Source organism: Cyphomyrmex costatus, unplaced genomic scaffold (assembly GCF_001594065.2).
Source record: "Cyphomyrmex costatus isolate MS0001 unplaced genomic scaffold, Ccosl1.0 scaffold460, whole genome shotgun sequence".
Lineage (NCBI taxonomy): Eukaryota > Metazoa > Arthropoda > Insecta > Hymenoptera > Formicidae > Cyphomyrmex > Cyphomyrmex costatus.
Window position 1 is genome coordinate 648,724 of NW_017278857.1, and position 19,797 is coordinate 668,520.

General features: G+C 30.5%; 4 protein-coding genes across 5 annotated transcripts in view; 3 read left to right on the forward strand and 1 right to left on the reverse strand.

The window, feature by feature from the left end:
* LOC108777751 (serine protease 44) overlaps positions 1-5,435 on the forward strand; it is an 8,572-nt gene extending 3,137 nt beyond the window's left edge. For both annotated transcript variants that reach the window (XM_018544710.1, XM_018544711.1), the window contains exons 3-6: positions 1,805-2,104; positions 2,764-3,032; positions 3,591-3,754; positions 4,425-5,435. In XM_018544710.1, coding sequence (XP_018400212.1) covers positions 1,805-2,104; positions 2,764-3,032; positions 3,591-3,754; positions 4,425-4,628 — 937 coding nt within the window. In that variant the 3' untranslated portion in view covers positions 4,629-5,435. The remainder of the gene's footprint in view (positions 1-1,804; positions 2,105-2,763; positions 3,033-3,590; positions 3,755-4,424) is intronic.
* A 510-nt stretch (positions 5,436-5,945) lies between these two features.
* Suv3 (Suv3 RNA helicase) lies at positions 5,946-9,920 on the reverse strand. The gene is made up of 14 exons (XM_018544693.1): positions 9,785-9,920; positions 9,237-9,475; positions 8,954-9,176; positions 8,623-8,791; positions 8,437-8,548; positions 8,246-8,376; positions 7,857-8,170; positions 7,593-7,734; positions 7,334-7,492; positions 7,071-7,250; positions 6,754-6,902; positions 6,554-6,675; positions 6,329-6,382; positions 5,946-6,256 (listed from the first exon to the last, which is right to left on the reverse strand). The coding sequence occupies exons 1-14, from the start codon at positions 9,859-9,861 to the stop codon at positions 6,120-6,122; spliced, it is 2,208 nt and encodes a 735-aa protein (XP_018400195.1). The 5' UTR covers positions 9,862-9,920; the 3' UTR covers positions 5,946-6,119.
* A 234-nt stretch (positions 9,921-10,154) lies between these two features.
* On the forward strand, positions 10,155-14,087 carry MetRS-m (Methionyl-tRNA synthetase, mitochondrial). Its single transcript, XM_018544690.1, has 7 exons — positions 10,155-10,490; positions 11,785-11,946; positions 12,034-12,308; positions 12,400-12,631; positions 12,892-13,127; positions 13,215-13,449; positions 13,522-14,087. The coding sequence occupies exons 1-7, from the start codon at positions 10,244-10,246 to the stop codon at positions 14,085-14,087; spliced, it is 1,953 nt and encodes a 650-aa protein (XP_018400192.1). The 5' UTR covers positions 10,155-10,243.
* Positions 14,088-15,461: 1,374 nt separating this feature from the next.
* On the forward strand, positions 15,462-17,356 carry LOC108777726 (uncharacterized). Its single transcript, XM_018544681.1, has 6 exons — positions 15,462-15,548; positions 15,655-15,930; positions 16,030-16,232; positions 16,298-16,500; positions 16,638-16,815; positions 17,117-17,356. Exons 1-6 carry the CDS (start codon positions 15,545-15,547, stop codon positions 17,354-17,356), a joined length of 1,104 nt encoding a protein of 367 aa, XP_018400183.1. The 5' UTR covers positions 15,462-15,544.
* The last annotated feature ends 2,441 nt before the right edge of the window (positions 17,357-19,797 follow it).

Below are 19,797 nucleotides of genomic sequence, written 5' to 3' on the forward strand. Positions count from 1 at the left end.
ATATATATATATATATATATATATAATATGAGACTTCAATATTATTTATCACTTAATTTAAGTCTTCGTATTGTACAATAAATAATAATGTCGTCAAATATGATAATGGCATGATATATAGTTACAAAGTATAATTTAAAATTTAAACCATACACGGAGAGTGACTGTGTTAAAAGGGAAACGGAAGCATTGCTGTACCGATGTTGAAACCAGGAAAGAGTTGGTAATTCCTTTTGTTATGCGGTGCTTGACTCTCGACACAATACAGCACTCTCATAAATAATATAATTAAATAATTATATAAAATAATTAAATTAAATGTAATTAAATTTTATATAACGATTGACATTTTTATCGAAGGTATCGTGTTACAGTATTCCAAAAAGTTATGTTTCAATTGATATATAATAGTGAAATAGAATAATCGTTGCAATTAAAGTGCAGAACAAATTGGGAAATCGCAATACTAGGAACGTATATCACGATCAAAATTAATTACCGCGCGGAATCGGAAGTAGGTGCGATTTGTGATTAGCTTCCGCTAAAAATGCTCTCCGTGCATGGCAAAATCTATTATATAAAATATATATATACATTATTATGTATATAGATATTTTGTCTTGTTAAAATTAAATTTAATAAATATTTTCTTTGATGGTTTTCAATTTGTAGATTTATTGTTTTTAGCATGCTACTTTACTATTCTCGCCGCATGAGACTATCTTTGGACAATGAAATTCCTCTGGATAATATATATTGTTTTCGTTCTAAACACAATTTTATCTGATATGTAAGTAGTGTGACAATAAAATTCGGCGAATGTTATGAGAAAATAAACACTACTTAATATATGAATGATTTTTATTATTTTTTAATATAATCATCTTCAGAGACAATAAAATTCTGCCGTTTGTACACAGCTTGCAGAACGTGGTGAAAAATCATCTTGTCTTGTTACATGGTTCTGAATATCTGAAATGTTTATAAATCAAGTCTTTTTTATAGCATTCTTTAATTTAGAACAAAAAGAAGTAAACGGAAACAACATTGGAGAAATAGGAAAAGTACAAGTGATTCAAAACGATAATGTAACACTGACTCAACAATTGCCGTGGACACGTTTTAAATCAGAGCCGTATGACAACAAGACTTAAGGCGATATTCAAACTTTTCACAAAGTTTCCGCAAACTACGGAAAGAAGTCAGAAGTGTATTGTCCCTAAGGAACTTTGATAAATGTCATTTGTACATTAATTGATGTTTATTTTCTTATAATATTCGTCGAACTTTATCGTCACATCACATATAAAATTAATATTTAGATACTTATTAATTTTTTTTAATATAAAATCAAGAGAGAAAAAATGTGTAATTATTAAAAATTATAATTGCTCCTTTTTTAATAATCACTTAATATTAAAATTGTTTTCATCGTATCGTTAAATTTATATTCTAGTTAATTTTTAATGCAGAAGAACTTCAAATTAACAGGAGAATTTTAAATTGACGATTTCTTAATGTTTAACAAACTAAAAAAAAAGTAATTTAATAAATTGCCAGTAAAACATTTCACTTAAAATGTTATCAAAATTTAAAGTTGAAAAGGGTAAGTTTCAAAATCTGTATAGATATCATTAATCTTTCTCAAGTATAATAAGTATATATTCTTCAAATCTTTATTTTTTATTAATGTCTCTGTCTGTTTTTATTAATGTTTAATAAACGATTACGTCTACTTGTATTTTAAAATTATTTAGAATAATAAAGTCTCACACGTTTTCACAATCATATTTTGGAAATTTAGAGCTCTTGGGGTATGCGATAATTACTTGGATGTTTGCTGCAAACCACCGGATCTACAGCCACCAGCCACGCCTAAACCAATCGGTAGAAAAGGATGTGGACAGCGACATGCTGAAGGAGTTGGTTTCAGGATCACCGGTCAAACCGATAATGAGGCTCAGTTCGGCGAATTTCCATGGATGGTGGCTATTTTGAAAGAAGAGGCTATTGGCAGCAATGGCCAGAAATTAAATGTTTACCAATGTGGCGGAGCTCTTATTCACAGGAAGGCTGTTCTCACTGCAGCTCACTGCGTCAATGGGTCAGTAGGTTTGCAATGAACATATTTCTGATAACAAATAATATTTTTACAAGCAGTTGTTCGATAACCTTAGTTAATAAAAACTTACATCAAGTGTGTTTATTTATCGGAGTATATGGATAAGCAACTTTCACATTAAGTACATTCGAATAAATATTTTGCATTCTGTTGTCAGTTGCTTGTTATTTTATCTTATTCATTAAAAAAATTTTTAATATTTTATTCATTTAAAAAATGATATAAAATTCTAAAAAATCTATTTTAAAAATAATATATCTTTATTAAATGTTTACTTTTATCTAGAAGTGTGAAAATATACATAAAAACCTATTAATGCATAAAAAATATACGTATAAAACACGGAAAAATCCAAATTTTTTTTTTATTTGCACAAAATCTTATGTTAATAATTGTCTGCAATACGGATTGCTAAGAGCACATATATTTTTATTCGTCTTTGTAACGAAACAAACAACTGGATACTAGCATCCTAACTTGTACACACACAATCTTGACATTATCAGATTTTTTTATAAGTGAATCTCGCTACTGAATCCCGCTATGTATCCATTTTTCTTAAAATTCATAAAAAAAGTCAACTGTACCTCAAAAGGATGACATTGCTGGTGGAAGATTAACGATGCATTACGATCAAATAGTAAGCAGCCACAGGAGCTGAAAATTCGCGCGGGAGAATGGGACACACAGACGAAGAACGAAATCTATCCGCATCAAGACCGCGAAGTTGAGAAAGTCATAGTTCACGAAGGCTTCCATTCCGGTGCGCTTTACAATGATTATGCCGTCCTGATCCTCAAAACTCCAGTCGAGTACGCGGAGAATGTTGATATCGTGTGTCTAGCAGAAATAAACGCAAACTTTGACGGATCCAGATGTTTCGCCAGCGGATGGGGAAAAGACATATTCGGTACGTCTTTTTTGTATGTTGTAATATGCAAAGAAATGAATATTGATCGATTGAATCTCTTAACAATATCTTTAACTTAATATTTATATACATATTAATTTTTTAAAGTAACTGGCTTTGTTTAACAATTGATTAGTAATTGTATAGATAAACCTGAATATGCAAGTGATAGTAATGATACAACATATTTCGACAATGCTAACAATATTTCATTATCACAATGATATATGCCATAATAAGTGACTTCTATATAATACAATGATTTACATGAACATGTAAAATCATTGAATAGACGATTATTCATTGAAGATAATTCAAAGCTGTGAATCAAAACGTTTACATTGAATTTAATTTATAATAAACAATATCAAATCTTATTAGACCGTGAAAATTTAAACCAATCTTATTACAATTAATTTACAATAGATTTATTAAACGTGAAAAATTATTGTTCTTATAGGCATCTCGGTGATTATGTTTTTTGAAATCTTTTCACTATTTTCATATATATAACAATATAATAATATAAAATAATAATATAATGAAATTTAATTACAGGCAAAGAGGGACGTTATCAAGTGATCTTAAAGAAGGTGGATCTTCCGATAATACAACATAATACGTGTCAAAATGTTATGCGTACTACTAGATTGGGAAAATACTTTCTTCTAGACAAAAGTTTTATCTGCGCGGGTGGAGAAGCAGGAAAAGATACCTGCAAGGTATATTTGAAATATGTTTCACAGAAATTCTTTAAGCTTAAAAAATTCCATAATGTTTTATTTTCAGCGATATACATATAGCATTTCGATGATTCAGAGGTACAAAATTATAGAGAATAATTCCAAATTTTCTTCGAGAGAGAATCGAGAAATTCATTTATCTTATAAAATACGCGTGATAAACTCAGAGGAATGTTTTCTAACTTCCTTGCTTCTACAATTATACTTTATTGTTCATGACAATTATATTTAAAGGATAGATCAAGAACGAGTAAAAATAATATCAAAAACATCTAATATATTACCTTCACTTATGTTTATGTAACTTGCGAAATATCAGTAATACCGTTCTTTTAAATACCGATATGAAAACTAAAGATTTCAAGCTTTAAAATGCGTTTTTAAACATCTCGATAATCCTTGATAAAGTTATTCTATCACGAAATTTACCTATTATTACAGGATAGAACAAGTGATCCTTTAACTTTTTAAGTAGCGTGTATTTAAAAAAAAGATGAGCATGAACTGGAACAATTATTTAGTAGTTGGTGCTAAATACAGGATTAAGCGCGACCTTTTCCTTACAATGTTCTGTGAAGGAACTTCCATGTTTTTTTTTATATTTTGTGTGTTATTAGATAAAAGTAATTTTTTAATCTTTTCATTGCAGGGCGACGGTGGAAGTCCCCTCGTGTGCCCACTAAGGAATGATCCGGCCAGATACGTTCAAGCTGGCATCGTATCTTGGGGTCTTGGCTGCGGTGAAATGGGAACTCCCGGCGTTTATGCTAATATAGCCTATGGTCGTCAATGGATCGACGAGCAAATGGCCTTCCACGATTTGGACAACAGCGTTTATCAGTATCCCAATTGATTTTTCTGCGCCCCAATATAAGATTTAATAATTTTAGCAGATCACAAATAATTCCATTAATATTTAAATATTGAGTTCTTCTTACGTCAAATATTCTACATTGACGACAAATGTGATGTTTGATAATAAGTTACGTTAACAGTCGATATAGAATTCCATGAATCTCTCTAATATATGTTAAGAGATCTGCATTCTTTTATGTTTGTCACTTGAATTATCCATTTAAAAGTGACTGTTGATTTATTTAGAGTGTTGTATTACTCATAATTGGTGGCACGACCAATTAAACATTGCCCCTAAGGATAACTTCTACCTTAATCGGCCGATTAAGTTAATCGAAGTTGGTAAAAGTTACCCTAAGTGTTAGTCCCTTAATGTATATTTTTAATATTTTTTAAAACTATTTCAAAAATACTTTTTAAAATTTGTGTCAAATAAATAAAATCTTGAAAAAATAAAATCGAATCATTAAACATTGTAAAGATGGAATCACACCAATCAAAAAATGCTACGAAGCATTTGTAACATCAAGTGAACCGTAGCCTAAATTCAACATAAAGAGCATAAGTCTTATTTAATCAAAAAGTATAATGTTGATCTAAATTACTTTATCAGTATTACTTTGTGCCAAATTTTTGCGTTTTGCGAGAGAGGAATAAAATTATTTTTTAAATAAATAAATCGAAAAATTCAATTTGAATTTTAATTATTTAAACATTTGCACCGCAATAATTTTATAGGACAGTTTAAGATGAGTACTTGTTAAATAAAGACATAAAAATAAAAATGGAATGGTTTCGAAGGGTACGTGTTTTAGTCATGTTATTTTTGTCTAAGTGGAGACATAAAAAGATGTTAAGGGTCACCACTACTTTTTATAAAATAGAATTTAACTTTTTTTTACATAATATGATTTCTTTAACAATTATGCAGTATGAATAGTTTACGAAATATTTTATACTTTATTCTAACGTATGTTGACATAAAATATTAAATATATATTTCGTAAACTATTATTTTTTTGATAATCATATCTTATTACTTTTATGAACAGAATAATGAGACAAATCAATTTGTGTAAAAGAAACACATAATTGCTAAAAAAAATTATCCATTTTGTCTATATATTCTCTCTGAAGAAACTATGTGTTTTATTTATATTAATTGATTTGTTTCTATTTCGCATGTAGAAACTTTGTGTGCTCTGTAAATTTTATTTTCGAAACTGGATACATATATATTATATATGTATGTAAATGAATCTGCATAACAACAATATAAGTATTAAAATAATACTTTATAATGAAATTGGGTTTTTACACAAAATGGTACATGTACCACTGCTATTATTTACAATGTTAATACTCTTAGAGATATAACGTTGATATGAAAATTCATATCATATCAACTTAATTAAATTTTTTCATTCATAATTATATCGATCATAATAAAAGAATTTCTTTTAATATTGTCGCTATGGATACAATTATATTATTTTTTCTTTTTTGTTGATATGGTCCATTCGTGTTGCAATTCACGTAACATTTGTGGCGTCAAAAGCCCTTCTGCTATTAATCTTTCAGTCAATTTTCCCTTACCCACACCACGTCTGCCAGTTCCTTTGAAATCTAAAAACATTTGTCATGTAATTTAGCACTCAAGCAATTGAGTAGTTTTTTAAATACATAATAAGGATTTACCTCTGTAAAAATTTTGCTTTTGTGTCTGCAATTCAAAACTATCGTTTTCTCCACCTAAATAATGAAAAAAATTTCTGTGTTAAACATTTCAAAACTATTATAAAAATCAATTTGATATAACATAAAATTATATACACGCGCGCGTGCACAAACATATATTTCTATGTACAGAAGATTTTTAATTGTACTGTAAACATTTTACGTTTCAAAAACAATCTCGTTTACCTGCTTCCGAATTGAACAATAAATTTGTTAATTTAACTATTCCTGCCTCGATAAGTGCATCGAGTTCCTTCTGCATATCACGGATCATTTCAGCATCCGGGAAGAGGTCCATGAAACGGTAACTACAAAATACAAGATAAAGAAAATGAGAACATCAAAAAAACAATGATACATAATTGAATAATACAATCTTATTATACCTTAGCCATAAATAAAGGTCTAATACATCAAAGACGCCTTCCAAATGGACTAGATCGATGATAGTTCTTGGCATTTGAAAGGGCCATCCGATATGTTGGCATAACCAGTTGAATGTTATTGCATCATTTTTACTGTATTGACGTGCAAACTAAAAAAAAAAAAAACATTTACGTATACTACAAGAAATACACATAAAAATAAAAATAAAAAATTTTTTTTAAATAAAGCAGATCTCATATTATTACTCATTCTTTTTCCGTAATAGCATTTTAATTATTAGCTTTAAAAATCAGTATATAAGTAATATAATACTTGCTTTCAAAAACATGGTGCACACATATGGCGATTTCCGATTAATTGGTGCACAACAAAATACATATCTTGCACGGAGTGGCAGTAAAACATGCTGTATCATATCGGCTAAGAATTTAAAATCATCTATGTGGCACATAAAGTAAAGAGAATCATCGACTGTGCATAACGATACGAAGATATCCTAAAATGAATAAAACATTAAAACGGCGTTATTTATGATTAATTATAATTAATTCTACGTTGTTATTTCCGCGTGAGATTTACCATTAGATTTGATAATGATGAATTTGGCAAATGATAAGCATACAGCTCAATTTGATCCGCTGTTGGATGAAGACCAGCTTGTGTTATTGTTTCCGGTGTTTGACTCAACAAATTTTTCAAAGTTGACAAATCTTCTCGTTTAAATGTAGTTACATAGCCCTATGATGTAAGCGCGGGATTACTATAATTCAATACTTCCACATTTTGTTCTGTATTGTCTTTTTTGTGATGTTCAGAAAAATGAACTATTATTACTTACTATATCCCAAGCTGTGCCATAACGTCCGGCACGACCTGCTATTTGTAAAGCCGCCGACACAGATATAACGTCCATTTCTTTTTCACCTTTTTCATTAGATGTTGGTTGAATCAATGAATAAAATATAATTCTTCGAATATGCCTATAACAATACATGATACATTTAAAACAATCGCTTTTAATGTGATGTGCATCTATATTACTTAAAATTTCAAACAATAAACGTACAAATTTAAATTCAAGATACACGTGCATTAAACTTACAAATTCAAACCCATTCCAATGGCATTGGTTGCTACCAAGATCTTACAAGAATTGTTAGGATCATTAAATTTCGCAGCTTGCGCCAGCTTAGTACCTGGTGGTAAGCTGCCATATATAACAGCCACTTCTTTTCCTCTGCTCTCTAGGGAACGCGACACAGTGTATATATCATTTTTGTTAAAGCAAACTATGCAATCTCCAGGCATAACGTTATTTAACGTTTCAACAGCTTGATTTTCTACCTCCAGATCCGTTAATCGTTTATATCTGCGAACTTCTACGTTTTCGCCCGTTGAAACGCATATAGCTTTTACCTACATGTAGCTTTTAGTTAATAAACATCAAATATTAGAACATAATTTGTAAATGTATATAAAGATAAAAGATACCAATTCTATAGCAGCAGCTTCACCGCATAAATGTATCTCATCCGCAGGAATTCCTAGAAGGGCCCTCGTCCACGCCCAACCCCTATTAAGATCACGCATTAACTGAATTTCATCAATCACAGCTACTTCATCTGCAATAGATTGCATTGGCAATTTTCTTGTGTAAATGTTAAAAATATTAAATTACTCACAATTATTTTGTAGATTTGCCATTTCTACAGAACATGATAAATGATTTGCTGAATTATTATAGCCTTTGACATACTTCCGTTCTTCTCCAGTTAATAAATCACACGGTGTTCCCTAAAAAATAATGTTAAATACATTATTATACCTTTATGTTATCTTTGATGAATAACTAAAATAAATATATCTACCCTTTCATTGCATCTATGAAATACTTCTGCAACCAGTAACTTTAATGGTGCACAATACACCCCACTTTTTGCAGTAATAAATCTTTCTAGGGCATGGTAAGTTTTTCCACTATTTGTTGGTCCAGCGTGAAAAATTATTTTTCTATTTTTTGATCTTGCTAGAGGATACCTAAAGAAAATGTTAAGTTTTGTTACTTTTATAAAGTTTTTTTTTTGATGTATTAAAAACATATACATATACTACTTAAAATAATAATATAGTAACTGTATATTAATAAGATAGTAAATCTTGATAACTTTAATATTAGATAAATTTATATTTTTTTCTTACCAAGTAGCAGGACTTCGTAGATCGCTAATTTTTTTGAGATCGTCTAAGCAATCAAGATGTGGAAATATTTTCTTGGCATGACTTATAAAGTATGGGAAAATATCGGAAACATTTCTAGCATCTTGCAGGATATCACTCAGGACTACATAGAGATCCACAGGTAATGATTCTGTTCCTAAACAATACTGTTTAAAGTTTATGAAAGCTTGTCCCTGGAGATAGCCTGAAATCAATGTCACAATTAGAAACCATGATCAGTGATATGTATTGATTGCCTACGTACTGTGTAATCCATATTGCTGAGCTAGTTCCTTGATTTCTGTCTTTTGCGAGAAGGCATTCAATATCTTCAAAAGATCTGTTTTCTTCAAAGAAGAGCCAGTTAATTCAGCGCCAACGTTTATATCATCTGGATTTGGTTTGATGGGTACAGGATGGAACAGAGATTCTGGTACGTTCGTATTACTGTCGCTTTTTTTACCTCTGGAAGGTTGGACATAACATGTACCAAGAGCTGTTGACCTAGCATTGAAAGCAAAAAATAAGAATGATAGAAATCGCATTAGAATTGAAATATTATCGGAGTTATTTCTGTGTATCGTTTAATTCTTGTTGTTTACTCAATATTAAACAAGGATAAGATGATACTCGAAGGTACCTGGATAACATTTCTGGACACAGCCTAGCAACATTCTTCAACTTGATCTTGCAATATCAATTCATTAAAGAGATAATTTAAAGAAAAAAGAAGAGATACGATCAAAATTTATAGATATATATAATTTTTAATATCTAATTCTAAGAAGTATGTGTATTAAGGAACACTAGTACCTGCGTACAAATGCTGCCACTGATAAAGCGCCTTTTTGCATCAATTGTTCTGTCATAGCACATTTAAAAAGTATCATCTTTCTTTCAATCGTGGGCAAAGTCTTGACCACATTACAGAAAATCAGAAGTTCTAAGCTTGCAGTGTGGAGTCGCGTCTGGTGGAGTAGGTAGTGGCGTTGGAAATGTTGGAATCCGATTGTCCGACTTTTGATCACGAAGAAAAAAACCTGAGAGGGGTCATCTCGACATTTTGCGTACCGTCGAAATTGCCGGTACACTAGCGCCAGTCTATCTATTTTCAATTTAGAAACTACATAGCTACGACGTATTGGCGGTAATCGGTAATTATTATCAACCGCTTCACGCATGATGGCAACGCGACGTTTCGAAATTTCAGCTGACGTTAGAAGCCATTAGAAGCTACGCGTTCGGCATTCGGCACTTCAACAGTGGATATTCATGGCTAGGGTTTTACTAAGAAATGCGATGCACTTAGCTAGACATCCAAAGAATAGTTGGACAACGAGGATAAGCAACGAGAGATACATCATGATGAGCCGAACGAGACTTGAAAAGGCTTTGGAGGAATTGCAGAGGAATCCCTACTACGACAAGTACGCTCAGAAAATTGCAAAACTGCAGCAGACCAGTCCGGAGCAGTTTCTGCAGCGCGTCGAGCAGCAGGAAAAAATACGTGAGAAACAAGGTAATACGATCTTCGCGAAGCTTACGAGTTGATGCTTCTGTTAATTTAGTATTGCATTGTTGAAGTTGATTATATTATACTACCTGTATTTAGATACTATTATATAGATTATTTAATTTTTTTGAGAAGACACAGTCGACAAAAACGTCGTTCTATTCTTAATATTCAATGAATAACAAAGTTAGAATTACACTTGTGTTGACTGTGTCTCTTAAAAGAAAAGTAGCCATAAGTAGCTTTTAATGTACACTAATCCAAATACTAGTGATTAATAACAAAAAATATTTGATATTATGGTTCTTAAAACAGCATATTAATGCTAAGAATACTAATTTTTAAGTAAAGAGAATTATTGTTTCGATAAAGGATGTTTAAATCGTTGTTGTTAAAGAGAAACATAAGAAAGCTGCTAATTTCTACGAAACTGAGGCAAAACCAGCTTTGGAATCTGGTATACAGATGAAAGAAACGCGATTGGATAGTATAATGAAAATTGACATGATAAAAGATAAATCAAAAGAGGAGATTATAAAAATATGGAATGAGTATCACAAACAAAAGGATTGTATCTGTGGTACGATGATGCCTGAGCAGTACGATAAGATGTTTACACGCAGCAAGCAGTACTCTACCTTCCTTTTACCATTACCAAGAGAACAAAGCTATGAATTTATAATGTGTCAATTCTATGGTTCAGAAGTGCACATGACTCCACTCTTATGGTACCAGACGCACAAGGAAAACGCACCTGAGTGTTTGACTATGATATATTATACTGAATTGAGAGAGGATAAAGACATTGTACTCATGCGTGGAGAATTTGATACAAAATTACTACAAGTGCAGGAGGCACAATGTCTAGCTAATGAATTGCTATTATATTATTGCAACGATCATGAACACAGATTACAGTTACTTGAAACGTTTACCAATAGACCTGATAAATTTAAGCACATGGATCTCATAGCCCAGTTAGAAACATTATCTTTAGAGTTGAATAATGTTGAGACAAAGATATAGAAATAAGAAATTATTTAATGTATATTGTAACTGTATGTATAAAAAACTAGTAGAAAATATAATAAATGTTTTTAAGACGACGAGCCTATATATCATTTTTTCCATAAATTCATGAAAAATGTTTTTATTATGTCTATCTTGTAACAATCGTGCAACATAAAACGTAGCTTTAATATTATAAAAAATATGATACTTTATTTTTTTCGTTAAAAATTTTTTTAATGTAAATTCTAATTGTTCACATAATAATAATAATTATAAATTTAAATTTCAGTTAGATACGTAATTGCAAATTATCAGTTCTCGAAATCCGTGACATTTTCATTCTTATTAAAAAATATGCGGTTGTCTTGGAGTCAAACAATAAAGAGGCACTATGTAAAAGATTCATCTCAAAATAAGTTTATTACTACACCGATTTTTTATGTAAACGCTGGTATGTAACTTTTTAAATCAATTCCTGTTATTAATATATGAAAGTTATTATATATGAAAATAATAAATGTATATATTTAAAATGTAGGTCCTCATATTGGACATTTATATAGTGCAGTTTTGGCTGATGCCATTGTTCGATACAACAATATGTTAGGTCACAAAACATTTTTTACCACTGGCACTGACGAGCACGGTAACAAGATTAAAGCCGCCGCAGCCAAAGCTAATCTACCGAATCTCGAGTATTGTACAAGAATTTCACAACAATTCAAGGAAATGTGCTATAGATTTGAAGTGGATTATTCGCGTTTCATTAGAACCACAGAAAAGCAGCATTGTGATGCAGTGTATCATTTTTGGGTTCTTAGAGCAAATTTATTTCTAAATGTCAAATTTTATATATATATTTGTGATATCGTGTAACTCACATTAGAAAACTAAACACTTTCAGAAACGGTTAGAAGAAAGAGGACACATCTATCTGGGAAAATACTCAGGATGGTATTGTGTATCGGATGAAGCATTCCTCAGTGATGCAGAATTAATGGAACAGAAAGATTCGACCGGAAAAGTAATCAAAGTCTCCACAGAATCGGGAAATATAGTGGAATGGACTGAGGAAGAAAATTATAAGTTTCGACTTAACACATTTCAAGACGATCTCAAGTATTGGCTCAAAGATGGTATAAAAAGATGTTGAATCTTAATCTAATAATAATTCATTGGCTGCACTCAGTAGAGAAAACTGATCAGTGAGCGCTTTGATTGTGATTATTTAACACGGTTTGATATTTACATTTAGATTCAGCGAAAAACTAAAGACAAAAATCAATTATATTAAAAAATCACTAAACGTTTTTACTAATCAGTTTTCTCTGCTAAACGTGGCCATTATTTTTCTTCCTTTTATGATTGCAAATTGTAAATTTCAGATCTTTTGTAGAAAATACAGTTAAACCAGCGCTGTATCACAAAATGTTATCCCAATGGATAGACGAGGGTGCATGTTTACAAGACTTAAGCATTACCAGAATTAGGAACAAAATGCCATGGGGTATACCTTCCCCATGCGATGAATCTCATTCGATATATGTATGGCTGGACGCCTTAGTAAATTATTTAACGGTCTTAGGATATCCAAATGAATCATACAAAGAACTTTGGCCACCTACTATTCAGGTATGGATCATAATTCTTGGTTAATAATATTATATGAAAATTATCAGATTAAAATATAAATTATATCAGAGAAAATTATTGATATAGATAATTGGAAAAGATATTTTGAAGTTTCATGGTATCTATTGGCCAGCATTTTTAATAGCGGCAGGTCTCGAACCTCCAAAGACGTTACTGTGTCACGCTCATTGGACCATTGATCACAGAAAAATGTCGAAATCAAAAGGAAATGTAATTTCGCCCTTTGAAGCTGCAAATAGTTATTCAGAAGAAGGATTACGATATTTTATTCTGAGAGAAGCGGTACCGCAAAATGATGCAAGTAAGATAAATCATATGCATTTACTTATTGCATATCATTTACATTAAATCTTTTAAAAATCTATATTTGTAGATTATAGTTCAACAAAAATTATTAATATATTGAATTCCGAATTGGCGGATACATTGGGCAATCTAGTTAATCGTTGCGTGGGTAAAGCAGTCAATCCATCTAAAGAGTTCCCCAATCCTGCAAAATATTGGAACGTGTTGCAGTCTCAGGTTGCTGATGAAACCAGGGAGAGTTTAAAATCCGTAGGCAGAAAAGCACACGAGAGTTACGAGGAATACAATTTACATCATGTTGTGGATGCGGTCATGAATATGCTTCATTGCGCAAATAAGATGGTGGCGTATCATGAGCCTTGGCAACTGAGGAAACAAGTCAACAATGCAGATTCGATCGAGGAACTTAAAGCTGTGATATCACTTGCTCTGGAAAGTAGTAGAATAGGTGCTCTAATATTATATCCAATTATACCAAGATTGAGCAGTAGTTTGCTTGATTTTCTAAATATTCCAAAGGAAAATCGCACGTGGGCGAATACTGTGCCTGAATTTTTCAACAAAAATATTGTGAAAGAAAGGCATATTGAACATAATAATTTGCTATTGTTTAAAAAAATAAGAAATCAATAAATGTTTACATATATTATTTGTGTATTGATTATAAAATCGTGTGAGGGAAGAGTGTACTAAATTTATATCTAAAAATTTCAAAATAATTAGACATTTAACGTAGTTATACCCTAAACCCTAATCCTTCTTGCAAAGTGCTGCATATTTGTCTTTCCAAAATCGAGATATTACAAAATTTAAAACCAAGCATAAAACAGTAAAAATAATAAAATAGATATCAAAAAATTAATGAAAACCAAAATATTATATCTCATCTTTTTCACTACGTATCAAACTAGATAAAGTATGAGATACCCCTACGCATTTTACACACGTTGTACTAGAGTTTGCCGAACTAAATCCCCGTGATTGCGTGAAGTAACAACGTCGTAACTACAGCTACACGAGATGACAATTTGCGAGCGGTATTTTTAAAAAAGTTATAGAAATTTATATCCCGTTGGGATATGTCACACCCTACCTAGTGCACGGAGGGTTAATAATTTAGTAATTTCTATATTTGCGCAATATTTAAATAATCTACAATTTATAATTTATATATTATGTTTATTTTCTTTTCTTTTTTTAAGAAAATTTTATTTCTATCTAACAAATTTAACCTTTACTATAAAAAAGAAAAAAATACACGCGCCAATGGATTATTTTATAAATATTTTATAAATATTGTGCGCTGTCTGGACTGGAACCATTGGATGTCATCACGCAGACTATCATATAGCGATAACTCGATCTGCGACCAAACAGGCCGTATTGTGTTATCGTTATCGCAAAATACGTGTAAGCTTTATTAACGTAAATTAAAATGGTTAAGAGTTATTTTAATAAAGATTTTTTCAATTAATAAAGTATTCATACAAGGAAATTTTTTATAAGGAAACTTTATTAGTAGTAAATATAAAATTAATTAGCAATTTTATACAATAAATATTAATACATTCTGTTTTAACATAAACAAACGAGCTTTGCGTGTAATTCTGATTATATAGAAGCTATATATTTCTCAATTATACGAATATCTTGAGCATCCAAATAATAAAATTTTTAATTTTTCCTTATTTTTAAGATATATTTTATACAATTATTACACATCTTTTTGGTACATATTGGTATATTTAATATTATATAAAATATGATTATCTCAAGCAATATATATGTGTAAGTATATACTTTAATAAATATTATTTAAAAAGCACTTAAAAATTACATTTATTTATGTAATGTTTATGTAAGACAAATTAATATAAGACAAGATTTTTAATTTATCGATTAATCAAATGACATGTGCGGTTGATCAGTCGATGAATTAAAAAAATTCGCCTATCTTCACTTATTAGTTTTATTTGTCTCTTTAAATTTACTAATGACGCTGCGACAGAACGCTGCATGGCGAGCAAAGGGTTAATTTCCCGTAAAACAAATTAAATAATAAAGAATGTTCCATCTTTCTTGATAACACAATGTGTAAGCGACGATGTATTAATAACATATACAATCTGATCTTATAAGAAGACATCGTTCAGTTGAAAGAAACTGTAAAGACTTTATTTCTACAAATATGTTTATGCAGTTTGTACCTCCCGTAAATTTTGCAAGTTAGGATGCGCTACACGAGATGAGAGTCCGACTAGATCGGAAATTCAGCAACGTCTTGGCACTAATCTGGCACAAGTTCTTTTCGACTACAGCCATCAAGAAGCTGTGACGCTGTTAGATTCAGTACCTGCCAAACTTTCACAGCAATTATGTTGCATCTCGGAAGACAGTCAGTTAAAGGCAGATGCTATAGGAACGTGGGCGGAAAAGCAGAAAAATTTAAAATCGTATCTACATAGTGATATTCTAGGTACTCACTGAATTTGTACTGGATAAAACATTAAAAGTAATCCATATTACTTAATATTTTATACGTATCGATATATATTATAAATTTTTGATTTATCAGCACTGGGCGAAGAAGAATTGAAGAAATTTCAGACAGAAATCGAAGTGATAACACAGAAAAAAATGAAGGATGAATTTGCAGAGGAATGTCGTATACTGGAAGCTGAAAAGAGATTCGCTATTAGATGCAACGCAGATGAAATTCATTCTAAATATGAGGAATATTTCAAAGCTGCTCAGCAAGAATTGGCGGAGAAGTTGCAGGTGACTAATATACACAATATACATAATATATAATAAATGAAAATTTATTAAAAATTATACAACAGGTAGAGTTGATGGATACAGATGTAAAACGTAATAAGGAATTGCAAGAGGCTATCACAAAAGTGCAAATGGATACAACACGCGATGTGCTAAGAAAAATTCGGCCTCAGATGAATTGGGTTGTTACATCTCTTTATAATGAACTTGAGCAAACTCGCCGCGCACAGAAAGAAAAAATGATTATTGAATTTAATAGCATTATGAGGTATCTAATATAATAGATATAGAGCTGTAATAGATAGGCTATATGTAGAGTCCAATTATTACAACTTTTAAAATATTTTTAAAAAGTTTTTAAAACATCATATATAAAAAAACTGAACTTGAGTTTTATACACAAAGAAAACAGCATCTCAAATTTGATGCAATAATCACGGAAATTGAGAGGAAGAAAATGGAAGAGTTGCATATTCAACGTCATGAACTCGAAACACGAAATGTAATGAATATTTTTTATACTTTTTTCTTGGAAGGATTACGTAACAGTTTACAACTGCAAGCAATAAACAAACATTTTGAGGTAAATATATATATGTATCCATTTTGCGAATGAAATTACAAAATATCTGGATTTACACATGTAGAATCTTTCTTTCCGAGACGATTAGATAAAGTATTAAGAAAAAAATTAAAACCAATATACATCTTATTCAATTGTCTCACTTTATATTTTTTATATAATAATAAATACACATTTATTAAGAAAAGCGATTTAAAATAAAATAATTGATTTATACATATAGTAGTATATATCTTTATATACCGTTTTATCATAATAAGAAACAGTATTAATTTAAACATTATGCATTTAAAATATATAGGAAAAGATTAAGTCATTACATGAACTTATTGCTAAACAAGAAAAAACTATGAATACAATGAGAGAAAAAATTACAAAATATCGCAGTAAAAACAAAGTGCTTCAAGAAAAAATTGATGCTCTTACTAAGGAATTTCAAAAATTTATAAATTTTGCATTTAATACTTTACCAGAACATGCTGACTTTTTATTGCCATTAGATTTACTTTCTGTAAATAGTACAAATGAAGAAGACAGATAAGCAAGAAAAAAAGCGATAAATAAGTTAAAGACAAAAATGTACTTTACTGGAATAAAATGTTATACATATATTATTATATAACAAATAAAATATAATTATATCAGAATAAATGTTATTTATATTTTATAATACAAATATAAAATGTATACCAAAAATTCTCTATTCAAGCTTTTATTGAAAATAAACGTAGATACATAATTCTATTTACGTTTATTCTACATTTTAACAGTGAATTATATAACTAATTGCGTTTATAAATATTTACATTTGCTTCTATGGGTCGTGATCTTCGAGCATCCCAATTGATTCAATCTAATTTCTCCTTTTCCACCCTAATAAATACAACTCTTTTTGCACGCCTTTGATTAAATTCACAAATACATCGACAAATTAATAGTATCTTGTCAATAAAAAATATGTTAATCAAGCTATTATTAATCTTATTAACAAAGCGACAATCTCACGTACTAAGTTATACGTATTATATTTATTAATGACAGTAATCTTTTATTTCAGTGATATACAATGATATACAATATGAAATAGTGTCACAAATGATTGTTTCAATTATAACATTTCTTCATTTATTTCTTCTTCATTTTAAAGCTATGACGCCTCTGATGCTTTGGTGTCCCTAGATTATTCGAGCCTCAAAAGTTCATACGCTAATGCGCTATTGATAACCGAGAACCCGGATCAACAAATTTCAGCCTGGATAACGATTCGAAGTTAAATCCTAAATAATTAAACGGTCTAAATCAAGCTAAACGGATTTAATAATAATTATTATTGTTCTTAAATTTTACAATTTTAACGCTGGTCTAAAATGCATTTTCATTTATTATATACAGTCAACAAATCCACCACTCGATTTTTGAATTGTTTGGCGAACAGACATGGTCAATTCTCAAGAATTGATTAGATATCAATTATGTATCTACCGGAAAAAGACATTAAAAATGTAAAAGAAAAGCGTCAAGTATATTAATGTCATAAAAAAGAAGTGAAATCAAAATAATATATTTTGCAAAAACCAAATTTAATGCCATACAAAAGAAGTAAAATCAAAATAATATTTCAAGCATCTTTATTAAAATGCTCCTACAAAACACGTATCTGCATCTTGAAAGCGTCCTTTTTACGATCTTTGGGTATCCTTTAGGACTGTGCTGTATTGGATAATTATAATAAACTTTATAAAAAAATACATTTTATTCAATGTGTATAAAGTATATCAACACATTAAAATGAGAAAACGAAATGTAATAGATAGCCTAATAAAAGAGGCGCAGAAATTGAAAAAGTATTTTTACCTCGATAACAAGCAGAAAATCATAGACGATCGAAAATGAGCAAGATCTCCAGCAACACTCTAACTGTCACTTTACTCTTGGAAGGAGAAGGTGGGTGCTAATTTACGGGGTGTTGTTTTGATACAAGGTGGTGAGCACAAAAATCTCGTTGTGAATATTTTAGAAGCACATAAATCGAGGAACAATTTGAGAGTAAAACTAATTCGCTGTCTGCATTCTAACTGGCACTTTACTCTTGTAAGCAGACTGTGGATGCTAACTTATGGGGTGATTTTTCGATACAAGGGGGTGAGCACAAAAATCTCGTTGTGCATATTTTAGAAGCACATAAATCGAGGAACAATTTGAGCCTGAAACCTATTCGCTGCCTGCACTCTAACTGGCACTTTACTCTTGGAAGAAGACGCTTATGGGGTGATTTTTCGGTACAAGGGGATGAACACAAAAATCTCGTTGTGCATATTTTGAAAGCACATAAATCGAGGAACAATTTGAGACTAAAACCAATTCGCTGTCTGCACTCTAACTGGCACTTTACTCTTGCACCGTTGTTATAATATGTATCGAAAATTATAGATATCTCTGAAACCGTTACTGTTACAATAATTTTGATTGATGATATTGAAAGCACATAAAAAGCACATAATTTTACTGTACTATATTTTTAATTCTGTGTATGATTTAATAGGGGAGGTGCTAACTTAACGTTAAGCTAGCACCCCCACCTTTAATTGCGATTTCCTGCTAAACCGTTCGAGCACAAAAATTGGCATTACAGCACATAATTAGCACATAAATAGCACTTAATTCTGACATAGGTACCGTTTTGATTTTTTGTGGGGCGGTGCTAGCTTAACAGACATGTAGATAAAAGGTGTAGTAAAAGGGGATAAGATTTTGCAGTCTAGCGAAGACGACCAAGACGAAGACGACGATGACGACGACGACGTTTCTGAATTACATAAATCGGGCAGAAAAATGCATGCATATATTCATATCTCTGCATCTAGTGCACTTACGGATGTGATTATTATAATCTCATTTTAATTGTAAAAATCTATATATATCCCCAATATATTCATTTTTTTTAAATATCAATTTGTTTAAACAAAATGATAATTTTTTATT